This window comes from Sordaria macrospora, chromosome 2 (genome assembly GCF_033870435.1).
Source record: "Sordaria macrospora chromosome 2, complete sequence".
NCBI lineage: Eukaryota > Fungi > Ascomycota > Sordariomycetes > Sordariales > Sordariaceae > Sordaria > Sordaria macrospora.
The window spans coordinates 3385138-3404188 of NC_089372.1; the positions used below are offsets into that span (position 1 = coordinate 3385138).

Consider the following 19051-nt stretch of genomic DNA (forward strand, 5'->3'; position numbering starts at 1 on the left):
TGTAAATCAAGCCCATACCTTCCATGTCCGCTCTGAGCCAGGTTAGTCTCTCGTTCTCCTGCTTCAGGATTTGAGCTTTTCTTTGTCCTTGCCCGTCTCAGTCTCTTGACTTTGACCTTGAAGCTAAAATCCATGCGGTACCGGCTCCCATGAATTCGCTTACTCCTACCAAGTAATATGAGGGCACCTTCTTGCTCCATGGAGGTACATGGTGCCTTACCAATCAGCATTGGAAGTGTGTTTGATCTCGTACGCGGTGCTGGTGGGTATATATTCTCTCCTTCTCCTCCACCAGATCTCCTCCTTTTCCCCTTTGGTTTCTCACTCGTCAGACTCTTCCCGTCTCTTGCTTGCTGTTCTTCGCCCGACTTCGATATTTCTCGCCCTTTTTCGCTCGTTTTCAATCTTTCTCGCCCTTTCTCGCTCTTCGTGGCTTTGCTCTCGCAACGGAGTTTTCTTGTTTCTGTCGTGGACCTTGACTAGGTATCTATCCAGCGAGACGGTGACTTTGTGTATTCAGTTCAGATTCGATATCGACGCGCTTCATGTAGGCGCTTACTAGGATGGCTACATACCCCATCCACAAAAGATGAGTGAAGCTAGCCATCAAATCATAGTCGGCCCCCAAGATTTCATCGAACGAGCAGGCACCCGAATGCCCCAGTCCGTCCTCCAACCAGCAGCCGGAAGTTCCTCCCCGCTCGTCGAGCAAGCGCCCTCTCACCCATTCGGAGGAAGAAAAGGCAGACGAGGCTTTTAAGGAGCTGGAAAAAGCACGCGAAAGTGTCCAGATGGCGCAAAAAAGAATCCGCTTGAGAACCTCATTCGATGAGGAGTTCTGGGGCTTGGCCCTAGACGTTTTCGATGCCGAGTTTAACGCCGCTAATTTTGAAAAGCGGTATCAGATGGCCTTGAGACCGGGGCGAGAAGAGAAGAAAGCCTGGAGGCAGACGGTGGACGCCTCCACAATTTTGGCGAAAATGAGAGCGGCGACGGTACAAAAAGACCTGTACAAGAAACAGGAAACCAAGATCAAAAAGAGTGGAAACCTCCATTGATGCTTTGTTGCCCTGTTCAACACCTCGTCTCTCGGCCTCAATGTCGATAAAGCTGGGGAGGGACGGAGGGCAAGATCGCAACAAGACCGATTCAAGAAAGCGCTGATCGACGCGTACCACGCCGGTATACCTCGCCCTGGAAAGCCGAAAATAATCGACTTCGTTTATTGTCCCGCCACAGGAGAACAGAGGATGAGATGTCATATGGTTGCGGCACACATTGTCCCGGTGCGTCTAGGCAAAGAGCTTATGGCTCAGCTTTTTGGTGAAGAGGCTGTGGCTGAAGTTTTTTCGGCGCATAATGGAATTTTGCTTCCAAATCAGGTTGAGATAGCCCTTGATCTAGGGGTGATTGCTATCGTGCCAGATGTTCCGGATGATGCGGGGGAGGACGCTTGGAGTGTTTGGGAAGCGAGCATCCAACGGGAGTACCGCTGGAAAATCATCGACCGCAATGCAAGGGATGTCCTGGAGAAGAACTTTGTCGAGGGCAAGGACGCAGCCGACTTCATGCTTGTCGAGGAGTTGGACGGAAAAAAACTTCTTTTCCGTCCTACGTCTACCCATCGCCCGAGAGCAAGATACCTGTATTTTGTTTACGTCTGCGCAATCTTGAAGAAGGCCTGGGCGCATAAGAATAGGCGCGACCCGTCGGCGGTTCTCAAGGACCAAATCGGCAAGAGGATGTGGGCCATCAAAGTCAGGTACCTGCACAAGGCCATGTTGGTTGCGATGGCTGAGGAAGCAGGTCATCGTCTTGATGACAAATGGCACTCTCCGAATGCGGACAGTGAAATTGACGAACAGGCAATTGTCCTAATGGCCATTGCCCAACACATTGCCATGCAGGAGACACGCCAAAGAGATAACGATGCCGCCGATGACGAGACTTACGAGACGGCGTACCAGAAGAGCGAGGATGAAACCTGTGAGAACGAAAGTCAACAGGACCCGGAAGAAAACGAATAATGCTGTTATAAGGACAGACACCGACTCATAGCCGAATTGGCGTTCCTCTGTTGTGGCCATTTTGTTGCTCGGATATGGGAGCCATGCGTATGGGTGGTGGTGGTTATGGGCAATTACATCCGATGGAATACCGAAGTGTTAATGGCATGTGATATTAACGTGGGCGAATGTATGTATTGGGGTGTAGTTTGTTGATTTCCGGAGGTGTTCGAGGTATTCACGGAACGAAGGGGCAAGGTCTTGTTATTGTTGTTGTCTTTCTCAAACAGCTTTCTTTCGATGTCTTCTTCTTCAGGTTATGAGCGTGGTGATGGCGAGGAAGACTAAGCCACAGCTCGACAATGGAAAGCCAGTGTCCCATGACAGCGACCGGAGTCTCACAGTTCGGCCCGGTATTCTCGTAATCCCGATGGGTGTATATCGTCGAAACCAGCTCGTCCCACGTTGGCGAATTGGTGCAGCACATGATCACCGGATTGCTGGCCATGATAATCTCCTGGAACGTCCACGCCCACCCGATCCACCCGCGGCCAAGCACGGCGTCGAAACTGCTTACATCCGTTCTCGCTCTTTCTCTCCGCCACGACAAATACTTGGTGATCACAAAGGTAAGATCGCGCGCGACTCAGGGTCCGAGAAGTTGCATGGCAATGTAATACACTCGCAACTCTCCTAGTTTCGGCTGTCGCACTCGTATTCGATCTACGCATATAAGTTAATAGCTTGACTCACCGCACCGTAGTGTATATCCTTATGCACCCTTTTTAACTTGATGCACCACTTACTCCACCAGTGGCAGCTGAATGGCAGCTGACCTGAAAGATCCGCCGTTTTGTATGGTAATTCGCAGCGGAAAAAAATGTTCCCAACATTCATCGCCAAAACTAAACTCAGTAAGTGTGGTAGAAGCGGAAGGTTGGCGTAGAGGTCTCCATTGGAGTTGAGGTGCGTTACTGTTGGTTGTAGTTCTGGTTTCTTGGTGGAGGTGCTGGTAGTGGTGGTCTGCTCTTCTTCTTGAGCGGCTTGCTGCTGGAGTAGCGGCACCATGATGATTGCGTCGCCTTCCATGTTGTTAAATCTATTTTCCCGGTGGTTAACTGGTGATGTCCTTTCTTTGAGAAGTCAGGAGGAACCGATAACGACGAGAATCCAACCGCTCATGAAGCGGTTGCGACACAAAGGTTAAAATATGATCGCGAACGGAGTAACGACCCATGGCGCAGCAGCCAAGGTGGCAGGGGAGTAGGCGCAACTATACCTATTTGAGGACAGCTTGAGAGGACGACTTGTCCCTCTTGGTTCACGGTTCTTCTCGTCATTAATAATAGTTAATACTACTGTACATCAACCAAGACAAGGGCAGGCCCCATTACAATATCAATACTTGTCGTCGTCAACCCGTACCCAAAAAAGATTTGGCGGTTTGGGTAGGAAGACCCCCATCGCATCGAGGAAGAGACCGGCAGCGTTCTTTTTCTTGAGCCTTTCCCCCTTGGTCGTTTCCCATGTTGTGTTGTCCATACATCTAAGCCATCCCGCCCGTCCGTTTACCCTAGGTATCCCATCTATTATATATATCATTCAGATTTCATCAACATCTTTCATTTTCACTTCGTCAGATCACCGCACTCAATGTGTAACCGTCCTCACGGCCTGCAACAACACTCCAAACATCAGGCCCCTCGCCACCTCCTCAATCTGCAGACAATCAAACAACCGTCCCAAAGCTTCCCCAGTAGCCGATTGACCCATCACTCCCGACAAAGCAGCGGGAACTCCACTCTCAATCAACAACTTTCTCGCCTTGACTCTCAACTTCTCCTTCTCCTCATCGCTCATCTCACCGGGCCAGTTCGCCCGCTCCTCTTCGGTGGGGAGTGCGTTCTCCCTCAGCTTGCGCAAGTGCGCTGCAAGACCATCGTCCGAGGTGTTCGCGTCCAAGACGGACGACTGGATGAGTGACTGGATCGAGGAGAGCGAGGGGTTACCCGGCCGAAGGAGGAACGACTTGGCGGCCGCGAGAAGCGTGCGGCGGAAGTTCCAAGCCGAAGAGAGGGTGTAGAGCTCGTTGATGACTGCGAAGAGAAGTTCCACTGCCACACGGGTCTCTTCCTCCGAGAGTTTGGGATATGACTTAAAGCCCTGGAGAGGGGCAGCGCCGGGTCCGGGGCTACGGCTTTGGCTTCTCGAGTGAGAGGCAGAAAGAGTGGGCATTGTGAGAGAGCGGGCGTGATGGGGCGGGTAGTCGTGGATGCGAGAGCTTGGTGCGGGACTAACAGGAGAATTTTGGTAGTTGTCTGGCATCATGTCGGGCGGAGGGGGCAGTCTGAGAGATTCAAGTGTGAGACTGAGTGATGAAGGAGAACGGAGGGAGGGTGGCGCGCGACTAGAGGCACGGCTTTGATCGCGGCTGTCACGCGCAGACGTCCTTCCGTAGCGTGCGGACTCTACCTCGGTGCGGTAGTCAGTGCTAGTTCGACGATCCATAGGGTCGACCTTGCTGGGCTGTGTAGAGATGATGGATGATCTTTGGCTGTCAATGCTTTCACGAATACGGTTCAGCGATGCACTACTGTCTGGTCTAGGGATTGTTGACATGGAGAGACGACTAGCCGCTGTCACGTCGGTAAGAGCAGACTGCGGTGCCCCAGACGTGGAATTCCCACTTGCAGATGAGGCCGCGTTCTTCTTGTGTCCGAGACCGATAGTCCCTAGAACACCGGTAAACCCGTCCACCAGGGCCTTGGAACCTTCGAGAGGAGCACTGGTCATAACGTCAAAGACGCCCTTTCCAATCTTCTCAAAGGCCTCGAATCCCGACTTTGGCCGGACGGGCATGTTAGCTGTATCCCTTTCTAGGAATTTCTTCATGCCCTCGCTCTCCGCCAGTGGCTTATAAGAACAGGCGTCTTTTACATAGCGTTCGAGCTCTTCCCGAAGAGAGGTTCTGGTAGCGCCCTTCCACTGTGGCAATGCCTTGTGCTTGGTGTTAAACTCGGTGGCTCCAGAGATAGCAGCAATACGGCGCAGAACCTCGTGGAGACGCTCAAAGTCGGGATATTTTCGCACAATCATCCAACCTGGGTAGATCGAGGTGGCGGGTTCGATCTGTACGAGATAATCCCATCCAGGCTTTGAGCCAAGGTTTCGGTCACCGGGCTCGTCCAGAATAGTGATATTAGCGTTGTGCAATGTCAAAGGCGGTGGCTTAGGCCTTTGCTCATCGACCGGGGTTTCTGCCCGCGCAGGAGGGACGATTTGGTCAAAACTGGTAAACCGAGAGGGCCCATCAGGCCGAGATGGTGCCTGCTCCGGCGTCGGCGAGCTCTTCCCAGAAAGAGGCGTTGGAGGTGTCTTGATCGTATTGGAAGTTCCGCTAGAACCATTGCTTGACGTTGAACCCTTTGACTCGGGCTCGGTACGGGCCGCGATCGGTTGTACCGCATGTGGGTGTTCCTCAGAGCTGCGCTTGAAAGCATCGGCAAACTGATCCGGCTCTTCCGCCACGACTGTTTGCTGCAATGGCACCGACCCTGATTTGGCCATGATATCCTTGGCCTCCTTGTCGCGTTTCGACTCTTGTTCGGCAATCATTTCATTGAGCTTCTTCATATCTTCCATGAGCTCCACCTCTTCATCGGCTTTACTGAGCTTCTTCTTGTGGGAGGCAATCGACTCCTTCCGGCGCACCTTCTCCGTCTCGAACGAGTTCCTATTTCCTCTGGTGAGACCAATGTTGCCCACGTTTCCATCGAAATCGGCAAAAGTCGCATCAGCTGCAGCAGGACCAGTCTGCATGCCCTCGTCGATAGCTTGGCTGAAGTCCGGTTCGCCCGCCTCAAGCAAATAGACAATCCATGAGTTGATCCATTCAGGCTTGCAGCAGTTCTGAAGCGTCATTTCAAGGACGACTCCAGCAAGGATTTCCCTCAGGAACACTCTGGCAGGATCACACTCGTAGGTGGGCTTGTCCAAGAAGGCCAGCAGGTCCTCAGCAACCATCCTAAACTTGCCGGCCTGCTGTCTCTTGTTGAGTAATTGCGCAAGGTTCGAGTCGGGGTTGGCCGCAAGGTAGGTGTAAAGGGCATCGGCGGCCGAAACTTTGACGTCCGCGGGAAACTCGGCAAAGGCATTGGTGAGCTCGGAGAGGAAGACAATGACAATGGACGACGAATTTGTCAAGAAATCCAGAAAGGCGTCCGCTGGTCGTTTCCTCTTGAGGTGGTTGGAAATGGCGAGAATGAAGGAAGTCAGGGTCCTCTTGCAGGCCAGAGGGAAGAACTTGTCCGAGGGTACCAGCGGAGAGTACCACCACTTGACATATCCGCTGATGACAGCGTCGATTAGCTCGTTGATGGCTTCACGTGTTTCTGGCTGGAAATCTTCGAGGCGAAGGGCTAATGCGGCTTCTTGCTTGTCGACGTCTTGTTCACTCTGGGTGACCTCGGCCTTGGTCTTGGTCTCCAATAACCTCGCGATAAGGTCAACGCCCTTTTCTCCCTTGAGGGCCCGGGCTACTTCGGCATTGCGCTGCTCCCATTGTATGTAACCGACGACACCACCGAATGCCCCTATCAACACAAGTCCGAGAGGACCTAGTACGAAGTATGTAACGGCGCCGAGACCGACAGCAACTCCGCCGAGTGTTCCGGGGGTTGCGGTAGCCAGAAAGCGGAAAGCTTGTGTTGCCAGGTCCTCCTCCTTGTTGGTGGTTGTAGATGTTATATCCGAGGCGGCCGAAGAGAACCCTCCACCGCCTTTCGCCTCGTCATTGAAGTAGTCGTGGTCTTCTTTCGCTTGCGGGACGGGATCGGCGGCAACGGGGTCTTTAGTCGTGGGGGAGCTCATAACATCATCGGGTATGGCGCCCGGAGTGGGCGCATCTTTGTCGGTCATTAATATCGGTTGTTATAGTACGCTAGGGTCGGTTGGTCGGTAGGGCAGAAGAAGTCTGGGGAATATGGATCATTCATGGAGTAGTCGGTGTCGTCAATCGTTTCATGAATACGGTCGCAAAGGCGGGGGAGACGGGCGACGGGAACAGTGGATGAAAGTCGTGGAGCTAGCTGGTAGAGGTAGTCGTTCGTCTTATGTCTTATAGGGACGGAAGCAAAAAGGACAGGTCGCGCCGGGGCCCGGGGGGACAGATCGTGGTCAAAGTCGGGGTAAGGTCCGTTGTAACAAAGAATCAGAAATAGGAACAAGTGGGAAATGAGATGTCAATCATGTTGTGTTTCGAGAAGTCTGGTGCGAGCAAAGTCCCTGTTCTGTTCCCCCGGCCTTCCAATTCCTCAACAATCGTTCGTCTCTGTGGTTCCAGGCACCGCAGTGGTAACATTTTCAGGGGGATCTGCCCCGGGTTCAACGGGCTTGTCTCCACTTGAAATTGTCCCCCCCCCCCCCCCCCCCCCCCCAAAAGTCTTCGTTCTTGGGGTATTTAGCTGAAGGATTGGCACCCTTGGAATTATTCCTCTTCTTCTTCAGGCCAACCAATACCATGAACTTTCCCAATTGGAGCTCCCATTGATTGGAGCTTGTCTCCTTGACAGCTGCCCAGAAAATGCAGACCCCCTGCCGGCCCCCTTTTGGCGTCCAGATTCTGTACAGTGCACATTTACAGGGCTGGCTGCCAAGCGCCAAGACTGTTGACATCGACGCTCGCTAACTTGCACTAACAATTACAACAGCGACCCCTCCACGAAGCTTCAGTTCACGTGTGGTCGCGTTCGATATTAAGGGAGGCACCATCGACGACGTCACTGCCCTCTGCGTTTGGTGTCGCGTTGTTTCTTCTTCTCGCGCCTTCCCAGACTCAGTTGCCGGTCGCTCGTTTCATTCTCACAAATCTCTCACTTCAAATTCCGCCAAATCTCCCGCGGCATCTGATCCAGTGCGCCGCTCTTTCTCTCATTCCAATAACTCCAGCAACTCATCTACAAGATCCCACCTTCTCAACCGCCAGCATGCCTCCCAAAAGAAGACAGGCTGAGGACACCAGCGATGCTGAGCCCCAGTACGCTAAGAAGTCCAAGGGTAACACCGGAAAGGCTCAGCCTCAGGAGCTGACCAAGGGATCCGACCAGGATGGCAACACTTTCTGGGAGGTTTGTCCACCAACAAAATCACTTTGGTGTGGTAAATGAGCTCAAACTGACACATTCGATAGCTTGGAAGCAACCGTCGAATCAGTTCTTCGGTGTTCAGGAATACCACCTTGATTAATATCAGAGAGTACTACAATGCCGATGGCAAGCTGATGCCAGGCAAGAAGGTGAGCTACTCCTCTCACCCATCTCTCACGCTCACCAGTGGACTAACCCCACCGCCAGGGCATCTCCCTCTCACTCGCTCAATACCAGGCCCTCCTCAAGGTCATCCCCCAACTCAATGCCGACCTTCGCAAGCAAGGTCACGCCATTGAGGACCCAGAGTTTGCCGAGGTAACCGAGCAGACCGACGCCCCCGTCGAGTCTCCCAAGGTCAAGGCGCTGGAGTCCAAGAAGGAGAACAACAAGAAGGAGAAGAAGCCGCGCAAGTCCAACATTGACGTTACCAGCGACGAAGAGGAAGGTGCCGAGGATGAGGACGACGACGAGTAGAGCAAATCGGTCCGCCAAGCGAAACATCTTTGGGCGTCGCAAAAGTGGTAAATACGGGTACGAGATAAACCCTTTGTTGCCGACCGATTGTCTTTCTTTGCAGGCGCGCTGCGGATGCCATCTTCTCTACGTTTGCTAGGTGGAATTTGGCTCGTCATCTGCATCTGACCTTGTCCTTGTTTTGGTCACTGGATTTTACTGGCATTTTGGCTTGTTGTGAGGAGATACCAGGGCTTTGGGTCAAGATTCCTGTGGGTTTGAATCGGTGGCGCAATGCCATATCGTTCGGTCCGGATACGACTTCTACATGTTGGGCTTATAAGGGAACAGGAAACCGGCGTTTTCGGCTTATATCAGGGGTTTCATTAGTCTATGAACATGTCTCACGACATTCATAAGGCACATCTTGCCAAGGGAGCTTTTGTCAGGTAACAAAAGTCAAATTCAAAAAAGCTTACCAAAAAAACTAACGCACTCATTATGTCCCATTATCGTGTCACATATACCCCATTAGAATGTCCGTTTTCGCCCTTCTCAGACTCCCTCACTCTCTTGCCCCTTACTCCTCATTTTCCCCCCCCCCCTCCTTTCCAGCTTCCTCAGCCTGCCTCTTCCTCAGCGCCTCCCACTCCCCCTCCAACATCCCCAACCTAACAATATCCCACCACCTCCTCTCATACAACACCGCTTCCCTCTCCCTGCCCTCCTCCACAAACCCCAGCTTCTTATACAGGTTAACCGCCCGCTCATTGTACGCAAAAGCCGCCAACCAAATCCTATGCAATCCCATCCTCACAAACCCCCAATCCAGCACCCAATCAATCGCCTCCCCTCCATACCCCTTCCCTCTATACCCGGTGGTAATCCCAATCCCAATCATCGCATTCCGATGATGCAACCCTTCCTCACCAGGCGCCATGAGTGTCAATACTCCAATCGGCTTCGGCTCGGGCCTCGGATATTCCCCCTTGAGTTTCTCAACATCAAGTGTAGCAGTCAAACCGATCTTCTCCCCCTTTTCTTGGATCAAAGCCTCCCATTGCGCAATCTCTTCCTCCGTTGGAGGCAGACAGACGAAGACGCGTATGTGAAGAAGGTGTAAACGCTCGTAGAAACGCTGCACGGCTGCGCTGGGTTGCGGGGATAAAGGGCGCAGGGAACCCATGGCGATGGAGACGGGATCGTTGTCGGCGAAGGACCAGAGGGTTTGTCTGTCCATGGGATTGTCTTCGATTGCACGGTAGATGAGGCGGGGAGAACGCCAGGCGTTGAGGAGGGTAGGGGCGTAGGGCTCGGGGGTGGACATGTTGGCGATGGTGGGAGTGAGGTTGAGGTTGAGGTTGAGGTTCGACTTGAGGCTTGACTTGAACTTGAACTTGATACTAGGAATTGGTCAACGTCAAGGCGCCGAAATATATTAACAACCCGAAGAAAATGTGACAAAACAGGTGTTTATACGTTTGATGATCGTCGAAAGAGTCAAGACCACAATATAGTAGAGGTACGTATGATACTCACGTTGTGTGGTATCCCGTCTGACATTGACTTTCCAACCGTTGCTCAACTAGGAAGGTGACAATTGTCAGATTCGTAAGTCGGACTCGTCAGTAATGGCTCGGACTGACGAAGCTTGCTACCTCTAGTAGAGAAAAAGAAAAAGAAAAGGAAACCACCTCTTGAGTTGGGAAACCCACTTATTTACTCCTTTTATATCTGGAAAATTGACGACTTGGAGTGTCGTTGACATGGCTTGAGTGAGTCAGCAACGCCGTCTTCATCTTCCTTTTCTCTCTCATGCTCCTCATCCATCTCCGATGCAAACCTCCATCTTCGTAGCTTAGGTACCGTTTTCCACCCCTTAAAAAAAGGAACCAAGTAAGAGTCATTCACGATCCAGTCTGAAATTAGGGCCCTGATCCCTGCCACTTTCTTTTCTTGTAGTCGTGAAGTTGTAGGGAATATGCATCCCAAAACCCAAAAAGGTGGGTCGGGTCGGCTATGTTACCCTGGTGCAGTACGAAGTACAGCTATAGTGGGCTGTGTAAAGTTTAGTATTGTTTGTTTGGTATAGGTGACGAAGAACAATGCTAAACTATAGCCGGGTCTAGGCTATCGGAGATTTTTTTTGGTGTTTTTATAGCTGTCGTAAGCTTCCTATGTGATGGAAGGTGGTGGTGGTGGTTTCAGCCACCCAAGCGAGCCAAGGTTCAAACTTGAGAAGTTCCTATCCCATCCCTTGAAGACAGAAGCCAAAAGTACCTGAAGGGAATCGCATATGTAAGCTAACAAAAAGCTTAAGCCAGCCACCTGCACACCGTGATTGTGAAAGTTCCAGGTTTGAACCTGAACCGAGGATTCGGTTGAAGCCTCCCTTTGTTGTACGATGAAAGGGTGGCTTTCCGTGGCTTTAGCTTGCGGTGCGGTGATTTCGAGATGGTAGGTGAAGCTACTATGGAAATTTTGTTTTACAGCATGTGATAGTGAGAACAATGTGTATGGTTTTAGCGAAGATTGGCATTGTTTCTGTTACCACAAGCTGGAAGGAACACGAGGCTTGAGGAAGATGATCTGAAAATTTGTTCCTCTCCTGAGGCGCGATACTGGGAGAAGGAAGACAACTGAAGAGTCATGGCCTCTGGAAACCCATTTCAGATTCGTCATGTAAACGCATGTCGATGACTATTACAGAATCCCATCATTCCATTTCAGGCAGGCGGTAGTGCATCTCACACCTACTGAATCCTACTAAATCCTTTGAACTTAGAGCGCTGACGCGGTAACTTGACCACCGACAACAACTTTTGTCAGGACTATTTATTGATGGATGAAGCCTGTGGTTACAACGGCGGCGAGCCGCTTCAAGACCAGCAACTGCCGTCACACTCAGCATTCGGCGTCCGGAAGTCTAGCCCCTTGTGGAACGCCGGACCGGCGCCATCGATCGGGCTTCCGTCTACGAGCCGCGTCAGTCATTGTTCTATCAACAAGCCCGGTACGTAATTCCTGGCGAAATGAACGAAAGCTCAGCTTGTCTCTCGGTTGGAGCTCCGAAGGCTTGCAGCTCAATGGCAAGAACCTACTTCAAGATATCGGTTGCGGTACTACATATGCTTTTTGGTGGCACTCGTGGTGAACTGACTTACCTAGGCACATCTGTCGCTCGTTGGCATTGTGCTTTCTACACCTCCGCGGAGTGAGTTCCGATGCTGGCGTTTTGAACATAGCCACCACCAATTAGGTCAGGATTGTTGAGTAGGTAGACCTAGGGTGCAACAAACGATTCATTGGTATCATATAGTAAGAACAAGTCCCGGCCGTCCATCCATCCATCCATCCATCCATCCATCCATCCATCCATCCATCCACCAATAAGTCACTCCCGTTTCTCCAGCCGAGGCAAGCCTTCTGTTGACAGCAGGCCCCGGATAAATGACCGACTCAAAAGATACACACGTGAAGAGAAGAATGTTCTCTGTAAAGGATAAAAGATGTACAGAAATCTGAAGAAAAAAAGTTACAGCCGCTAAAGACAAGATCGGGACCATCGACTCAAGCATCGCTCGAACGATCCGACCGATCCTTGATAGTCTTTTTCGTAGACTTTGCTGTTCCGATATGGGTATTATGTACCTGTAATGACACCACGTTAGCATCTCTGTGTTGCATACATCCCCATGAACCAATGACTCACCTTAGTAGCAAACCTCAAGCTGGTAATCGTCTCCTTCAAGTGAGCCTCCAACGGGCTCACCATCACGAACATCAACGTCTTCGAGTTACCTCCCAGCGAATACTGCAGCAGATGCGTTAACTTAGAATTCCTGTACGGAATGTGTGACGACCCTCTGCCCAAAGCCTCGATAACATCCCCCAAGCATGCCAAGCTCTTGTTGATGTTCTGCGTCTCCTTCATTCTCTCCCCTTCGGCCTGCGAGTGCTTCAGCCGCTCGGAACCAGCCAGATCGACCAGGTTCAGGGTACCTTCGCACCGCTCGTTCGTGACCGAGTTCTCGCCCACAAGCTTGAGGATGAAGACAGAGTGGGAGCGCGAAGATCGTTCGTTGGCCTTGGTGGCCGCCACGCTGCGATTATTTTGCGCCTGCTTGAGCATCATCTCCACCTTGTCGGCCGAGTCGAGGGCGACGGTCTTGCAGTTGAGCACCGTTGTCTGCTTGCGAACATCGTCATGACGGATCTCGAGTTTCTTCTTGCTGTTATTGTTGCCGTCGAGCAGGTCGTGCAGCTCTTCGTTGTATACCTCGACGAAACTTCCTTCCATGGTATACGCCCACGACTTCTCCCTAAGTTTCGTGATGGTATCGTATATCATGTGGGTTGCTCGTGGGATCATGCCATCTGGAGAAGACATGGTGTACGTCTTTCCGGAACCGGTTTGACCATAGCAGAAGATACACACGTTGTAACCATCCAACGCACTCTGCACCAGCTGGGAGATCTCGTCGAAGATTTCCTCGTTGTGTACTGACGGGGCAAAGACGCGGTCGAACTCGAAGGGTAGCACCTTGCGGTTGATGTTGCCAAAGCTGCTCTTTTCCTCCAGCCCGGTTACTTCGATCTGTGCGGACGATGTTTTCGCATCGGGGAACATGATCTTGGCCTCGTTGCCTTCGGTTTTGGTGAGTGCAGGACGGACTCTGCACATGACCCGGATGTTGCCTTTCAGTTCCTGATACTTGTTGAACAATATCCGCCTCTCGGTCTCCTCCTTGATGAGCTTCTGTTTGGCGTTCTCCGCAATTTCCAGGGCCTCTCGGAGCCGTGCCTCCATCTGCGCAAACGAATCCGATTGTTGCTTGCTATCGGATTCCAGGAAATCAATTTGCGCCCTGAGTCCTTGGTTCCGAGCTTCGAGTTTCCCGTTGGTCGTCGCCATTTCACTGATCTGTTCCTGCAGCGCCCTTTTGCTCCTCTGCTCCTGACTGAGCTCTGACCGCAGATCGTCCAATTGAGACTGTAGTTGTCGTAGTTCTCGCTCTCGTTCAATGAGTGTTTTGTTGATGTCTTGCTGTTCCGCCCCAAGCTTCAGTCGTAGTTCTTGGACTTCCTTTGCCGTCTTTGCCTTTTCACCCTCCAGATCCGCCCGGCATTGCCTCTCGAAGGCCTCCTTCTCCTCGCGGTTGATTCTTTGCAGTCGGTCGCTTTCGTCTTTCAGCTTTCTTTCGAGTTCTTGAACTTCATTTTCGTGCTCTCTTGACTTGTTCTGAAGCTGATATTCATGGTCCATCTTCTGTCTTTCGAATGTGAGGGTTAGTTGTTGGAATTGCTGTCGCAAGGCATCCATCTCCTTCTGCAGCAGTTCGTTTCTCTCGTTCAGTTTTTGCCGCTCCAGTTCAAGCGTGTCCACTAGTAGGATGTTAGTCCGGTCCTATCAAGTTAATACACTCGTTGCCACGTACCTTGACTCTTTGCCATCTGAACGGCTGTTTCCATGGCCTTCTTGTCTTGCAAAGAGATGTTGAAAGCCTCCTTCATCACCTTCCACTCAGCATCAACCTCATTGAGGCGCTCGTCGACGTCTATGCCTGTGAATGCAGTGTTATTAGAGTCCTTGGTGAGAAAAGAAAGCTTGATAGGTGAGACGGATTTTCGGGTCGAGGCCTCTTTCTGAACGGAGACGACGGCAGAGTTGAGAATGACGTCGAACCGCTCCATAGCCACACGGGGGTCTTCCAGTCTCGACTTTGCTTTGGGGGTCTCCGGGCACGCCGCTATCGACTGTCGGAGAGAGGATTTGCGTCGTGCAGTTTCGGCTCCTTCGGTCTTTCGTCTGGGCCTAGCAGGCACCGCCTTGGCATCCGACTAAGACGCCTTTGAGGCGGGCTGCGAAGTCTTCCGAGGCGTCACTTGACTCCCGCTGGGGATGTTTTCCTTCTCATCATCACAGATCGACAAGTCCTGCAGGCGTCTGCTCAGGCCCGAAATAGTCCTTCCCTTCTCTTGCCCTTTACCCGATGCTGAAGATCGAGGCGAGGGAGACGGTCTTGTCTTCTTGGGCTTCATTTTGGTTCCGGGGATGGGTATAGAAGATGGAAATTCCGTACCATTGGGTGGCTGGGTAGGCGCTGGCTGGGTAGGCGCCACGCTAACGTCTCTCGAAGGTTCACGGCTGCTCATCGATGTCGCTGGTCGAGGCTTCGAAATGGATCGTGTTCGGTTTGTTGATTGGGTGAAGCTGGGTTGTCGCAATCCTGTCACAGGTGGTCGGCTTGAAGGGCCTAAGCTCTTTGCGAAGCTGGACGGGTTTGTCGAGGAATAGGTTGGCCTATGACCGGTCGCCGAGTTTGCGCGCGGCAGCGCTGTTGTCGTCGTCTTGTTCGCATTTCGGGCCTAGGTAAACTCTCAGTCAGAACCGGCCTGGGCCATAAGAATGCGCTCTAGTAACCATCTCCCGACAAGCATAGGGGCTGTATGTCACGCAGTGGTATTGGAATCGTATTTGTGATAAGTGACCGGACTTGTCGTGATGGTTGAATTTGAGGAGAGCAAACATGATTCGGGATGTATCGTGCCGATGGACGGAGGTTTAGACCTACATTAGCCAACTGGACGATTGACGAGCCGGTTATGTTGCCCGTGAGAAAGGCGCTGGTGGGCGTCGGCGCCGGTAATTGTGACTTTGGCTGGATCGGCTCGCCAGCCCTCTCAGCGAGGGTTTTTCGTTTCGCATCAGGCGGCGCGACTGAGGAACATTGCTGGTCAGCTATCGAGAGCTTTGACAATGGCATAGACAAAGCCATGATGTGTGTAGTGGTGTTTGACTTGGCTGATGGAACAAGAAGAAGCAGGCGGACGGTAGGGCATGTCTTACCACCGCTGTCGTTTGCGGCGCGCTTTGTGGGAATGGACGACATTTGCGCTCGCGCGTTGCTCTGGGAGTCGGAGATCTCTTTGAGGCCGGCGGGAGCAGTCGCGGTGGCCGTGGCGGCGTAGGTGGTTGGAAGTCGCAACTTGGTTGAGGCTGGAGGAGGAGGAATAAGGGCGTTCTACAATTTTCGATAAGCGGTAGGGATATCGTCAGCAGGTTCAAGTGCTTCTCCATAAGGGCCCTGGGGGGTAAACAATCAAGACAGAGTGTTTCAATCATACGTACCCTGTTCTCGGAGCTCTCCATGGTGAGCGTGCGCATGCGAGGGATGATGTTGTTCACCAACACACACGAGCCGAGCAGCAACGCCCCGGATGTTGAAGACAGTGATGGCGCCGTTGTGAATGAAAGCCGTTGTGCTGCTCTTCCACTTCGGTCATGCGCTTTCAGTGACGGCGTGCCGGCTCCAGAGCGTCGATTGGCGTACAAGTGGTCCAGTGGGACTTGCGAGTTGGGCCCGGTCCTGGCCCTGCATCGCTTTGTTTACTTCACCACGGCAACCGTTTCTCTCCAGCGCTGTGTCCAATCGTTCGATCTTGAGCAACCAGACGAGCGGGGCTCACAGTGTGCAAAGACCACCTTCGACCACCGAGATGGTACGTACCTTTTTGTACCTTGCGCTAGACCATTCTGTGCAGCGCCAAGACATCCGCTCTTCCTTCGGTCTTCATTCCCCCGACCGTCCAATGTTCCATGTTGAACTTGACAACTGCAAGGCACTGGAAGACAACATCACCGTATTGACTTCTACTCTAAGTCAATGTCTGCCCTGTATTGGTCTACAATCTTCATCGACAAGAAGATGCGTCAAATTTGGCGACGATTCGCCAAGTCTTTGATGTTTCCGGTAGTAAACCATAAACCTTGACAATAGCATCGATCGCACTCCACGTTCACGCATCTGGCACCACCCTCCATCTAGCTTAAATCTGGCTTATAAACAAAAGCTGGAGCCAGAACGAGTACATACGACCATACCCACTGGAAAGCTCGGGATCCCGTCCGCTCTCCCATAGATAAGCCAGTGAGGGCCAGACTAGTAGTTGGGTCGGTGACGACCAGCGAATCCCTGGTGTTGTATGTTTTTTGTCCCCTTTTTCTCGTTCCTTCAACTATAATTATAGTGATTTGCTTTCTCTTTCTTTTCTATCCCATCTCAGTCATTTCTCTTTGTTAATAGTGTACCACCCGTACAATGAAGGGAAGCTGTGTCTTGCACCAGGAATCAAAATGAATACCGGACCAGGCAAGACTCGATTCAATTCCACAAAAGCACCTCCTGCCTATCGAACCCAGCAAGACTGGCGTGATGGGATTGTACCGCAACGTTATTGAATGTCATGTTCGTTAAAAACTGCTGGATTTCCAACTCATAAAATGAAAGATGACAGCTCCTATCCGCAATGCTCAGTCCGATTCTAAACACATCATCCTCATTAATCTCATCAACCCTCCTTATCAAAACTCCGTATAAAATCCATCCCTCCATCCACCTTTTCCCAACATCTACCTCCGCCTCTTCTCCCAAGCCTTCACGAAATTCTTCTTATCCTCCACCGTCAACCCGACCCTCTTTGCCCTGCCCAACCTCGCCAGCGTTTCCGCGACTTTATCCAAAACCCTCTGCTCCTCCGCCGTCAAATCTCCGTCATTCTCTCCCCCTCTTCTCCGGAGGTCAGCACCCGAAGCTTCACCATGCGAAGACGACACACCATTAGCAGCCCCCACGGTATTAACCACCCCCTCGCCAATGCGAATCCTAATACAATGCGTCGGCCTAGCCAACAACTTCCACAAGAACCCCCACCACACCTTCACACCGCCGGGAACAGGCGTGGTGTCGTCCACGGGAGTATACCGCAGACTCAGCGGGAAAATCTGCGCCGAGCTTGGAACGGTAAGTAACGATGGCGAAAGTGGCAGGATACCCTTTCCGTTGGTCGTCGCGCACTCCGGGAAGACGGCGATGGCGCGGGTGGGGTATTCTTTGAGTAGTTGGGCGATGGTCGTCAATTTCTCGTTGTCTCCTGCAGACGTCAACTGGCGTGGGCTGAGCGCGAGGGTAACAGCCTGCCAAAGAGACAGTTTCCTGACCTGCTGGGAGTTGGGGAAACTCTGCACAAACACACAATCCCACACCGCAGCCAGATAGACCGCGTCCAAAGGACTAGTGAAGTTCGCGGCGATCACCGTACCCGCGCGCGGGATTCGGGAAGGGGGTTGTTGGGAAAGCGAGCCGCGCTTGACGCCGTCTAACTGTAAATCGGACCACCAGGTTCCTGTCAGGGCGAAGATGCCCCAGAGTAAGAGCTTGCGGAGCGGGGAGGGGAGGAGAGGGAGGAGCAGGAAGTAGGTGGTTGTGTAGAGGATGAAGAAGGGGAGGCGGAGGAGAAAGATTAGAGGGCCGAAAAGGCGCGAGGGGAGGGAGGCGTCGGGGGCGGGCGAGGGCATGAAGGGGGAGATGCCGGAGCCTGTTTGAGGGGGGACGGAGTTAGTCTTGGCACAGGTTGAGATGAGGGAGGGGAGAGGGGGGAGGGAGGAGAGGATCCTTACCGCGATCGCGGAATTGAGAGAATTTTTCCATTGTTACGGTTGTCTCGTAGCTATGTCGCTGTGTTATCGGGATGTGTATGTGAAAGCTATATCGGCGATTCGTGGTAGATAGGATAGTCGCGGGTGGTATCGCGACGAGAACTGGACTAGCGATTTGCGATCGTTGACTGTCGTCGAACGAGCGATTTTGTAAAGTAAAATTCGTCGGTGTCTGTAGGAATTGAAGAACAGCAGTCGTGCCCCTTGCGAGATGTCGAAAAAGCCGAAGCTGGTTGCGGTTCAAATTTGTTGAACTGGGAGATCCAGACCTTGGAGTTTGGAATCTGGCAACAACGACGTCAGGGGTCAAGGTGCTGTCCGCGACTTTTGGATCCTTGCGACTCCGATCTGCGGACATGTGAAGAACTGGTCTGTGCGTTGTTGGTCAACCAGCCAAAACTCCTCCACTTGATTATCGTGAGCCAGAATAGGTGAGGTCGAGGTATATGTCATGGGGCTGGCGCCTAAGGGTGTTTGCCTGGCTTGAACTCTATGTAAGCCAGGCCTGCCCTCCGACTGGGTGCACTTCTGGGGTGCGCCGCACGAACCACATTTTCGACCTTGGCGTTTCTAGCACCTTCGATATCCGCACCTCTCTTGTGTATTTAGCTGTAAGCTCCATGCCATATTGGCACAGACTTCCCTTTTCCTCTTTGTCGGATATTATCACTTTCACTAAGGCCTACCTGCGTGTATACCTCGTAGAACCCTTACAGTTTAGTTCAGTTGAAAATCTGAAGGTAAAGACGCGATTTATATCTTGAGAACCTTCTGATGTTCATGAAAGCTAACTACACCTCCCAGTTAGAAGTACTAAGTATATGGAGTAGATGTTGGAGTAAATGGCAGAAGTAAGTACCTTGTGTAGTATATGCCTAGCCTACTCAGCTGAGCTTGGCGTAAGTGGAACAGTGCACTTGATGGCGAAGGCAATGGGAAAACGGTTC

At 52.1% G+C, this 19051-nt stretch overlaps 6 protein-coding genes across 6 annotated transcripts; 2 read left to right on the forward strand and 4 right to left on the reverse strand.

Moving 5' to 3' along the window:
* Positions 1-1250: 1250 nt before the first annotated feature.
* SMAC4_02754 (uncharacterized protein) lies at positions 1251-2027 on the forward strand (the record flags this gene model as incomplete). The annotated part of the gene is made up of 1 exon (XM_003352273.2): positions 1251-2027. One exon carries the CDS (start codon positions 1251-1253, stop codon positions 2025-2027), a length of 777 nt encoding a protein of 258 aa, XP_003352321.2.
* A 1308-nt stretch (positions 2028-3335) lies between these two features.
* SMAC4_02753 (uncharacterized protein) lies at positions 3336-7084 on the reverse strand. Its single transcript, XM_003352272.2, has one exon. The coding sequence runs from the start codon at positions 6921-6923 to the stop codon at positions 3657-3659; it is 3267 nt and encodes a 1088-aa protein (XP_003352320.1). The 5' UTR covers positions 6924-7084; the 3' UTR covers positions 3336-3656.
* A 440-nt stretch (positions 7085-7524) lies between these two features.
* SMAC4_02752 (uncharacterized protein) lies at positions 7525-9079 on the forward strand. Its single transcript, XM_024655499.2, has 3 exons — positions 7525-8131; positions 8194-8298; positions 8357-9079. The coding sequence occupies exons 1-3, from the start codon at positions 7991-7993 to the stop codon at positions 8624-8626; spliced, it is 516 nt and encodes a 171-aa protein (XP_024511379.2). The 5' UTR covers positions 7525-7990; the 3' UTR covers positions 8627-9079.
* Positions 9080-9097: 18 nt separating this feature from the next.
* Positions 9098-10316, reverse strand: SMAC4_02751 (uncharacterized protein). Its single transcript, XM_003352270.2, has 2 exons — positions 10085-10316; positions 9098-10008 (listed from the first exon to the last, which is right to left on the reverse strand). The coding sequence occupies exon 2, from the start codon at positions 9930-9932 to the stop codon at positions 9186-9188; it is 747 nt and encodes a 248-aa protein (XP_003352318.2). The 5' UTR covers positions 9933-10008; positions 10085-10316; the 3' UTR covers positions 9098-9185.
* A 1576-nt stretch (positions 10317-11892) lies between these two features.
* On the reverse strand, positions 11893-16331 carry SMAC4_02750 (uncharacterized protein). Its single transcript, XM_066089836.1, has 7 exons — positions 15738-16331; positions 15456-15630; positions 15181-15326; positions 14689-14974; positions 14044-14169; positions 12318-13990; positions 11893-12256 (listed from the first exon to the last, which is right to left on the reverse strand). The coding sequence occupies exons 1-7, from the start codon at positions 15771-15773 to the stop codon at positions 12176-12178; spliced, it is 2523 nt and encodes an 840-aa protein (XP_065946148.1). The 5' UTR covers positions 15774-16331; the 3' UTR covers positions 11893-12175.
* A 320-nt stretch (positions 16332-16651) lies between these two features.
* Positions 16652-18726, reverse strand: SMAC4_02749 (uncharacterized protein). The gene is made up of 2 exons (XM_003352268.2): positions 18066-18726; positions 16652-17983 (listed from the first exon to the last, which is right to left on the reverse strand). Exons 1-2 carry the CDS (start codon positions 18460-18462, stop codon positions 17019-17021), a joined length of 1362 nt encoding a protein of 453 aa, XP_003352316.2. The 5' UTR covers positions 18463-18726; the 3' UTR covers positions 16652-17018.
* Between the last annotated feature and the right edge of the window lie 325 nt (positions 18727-19051).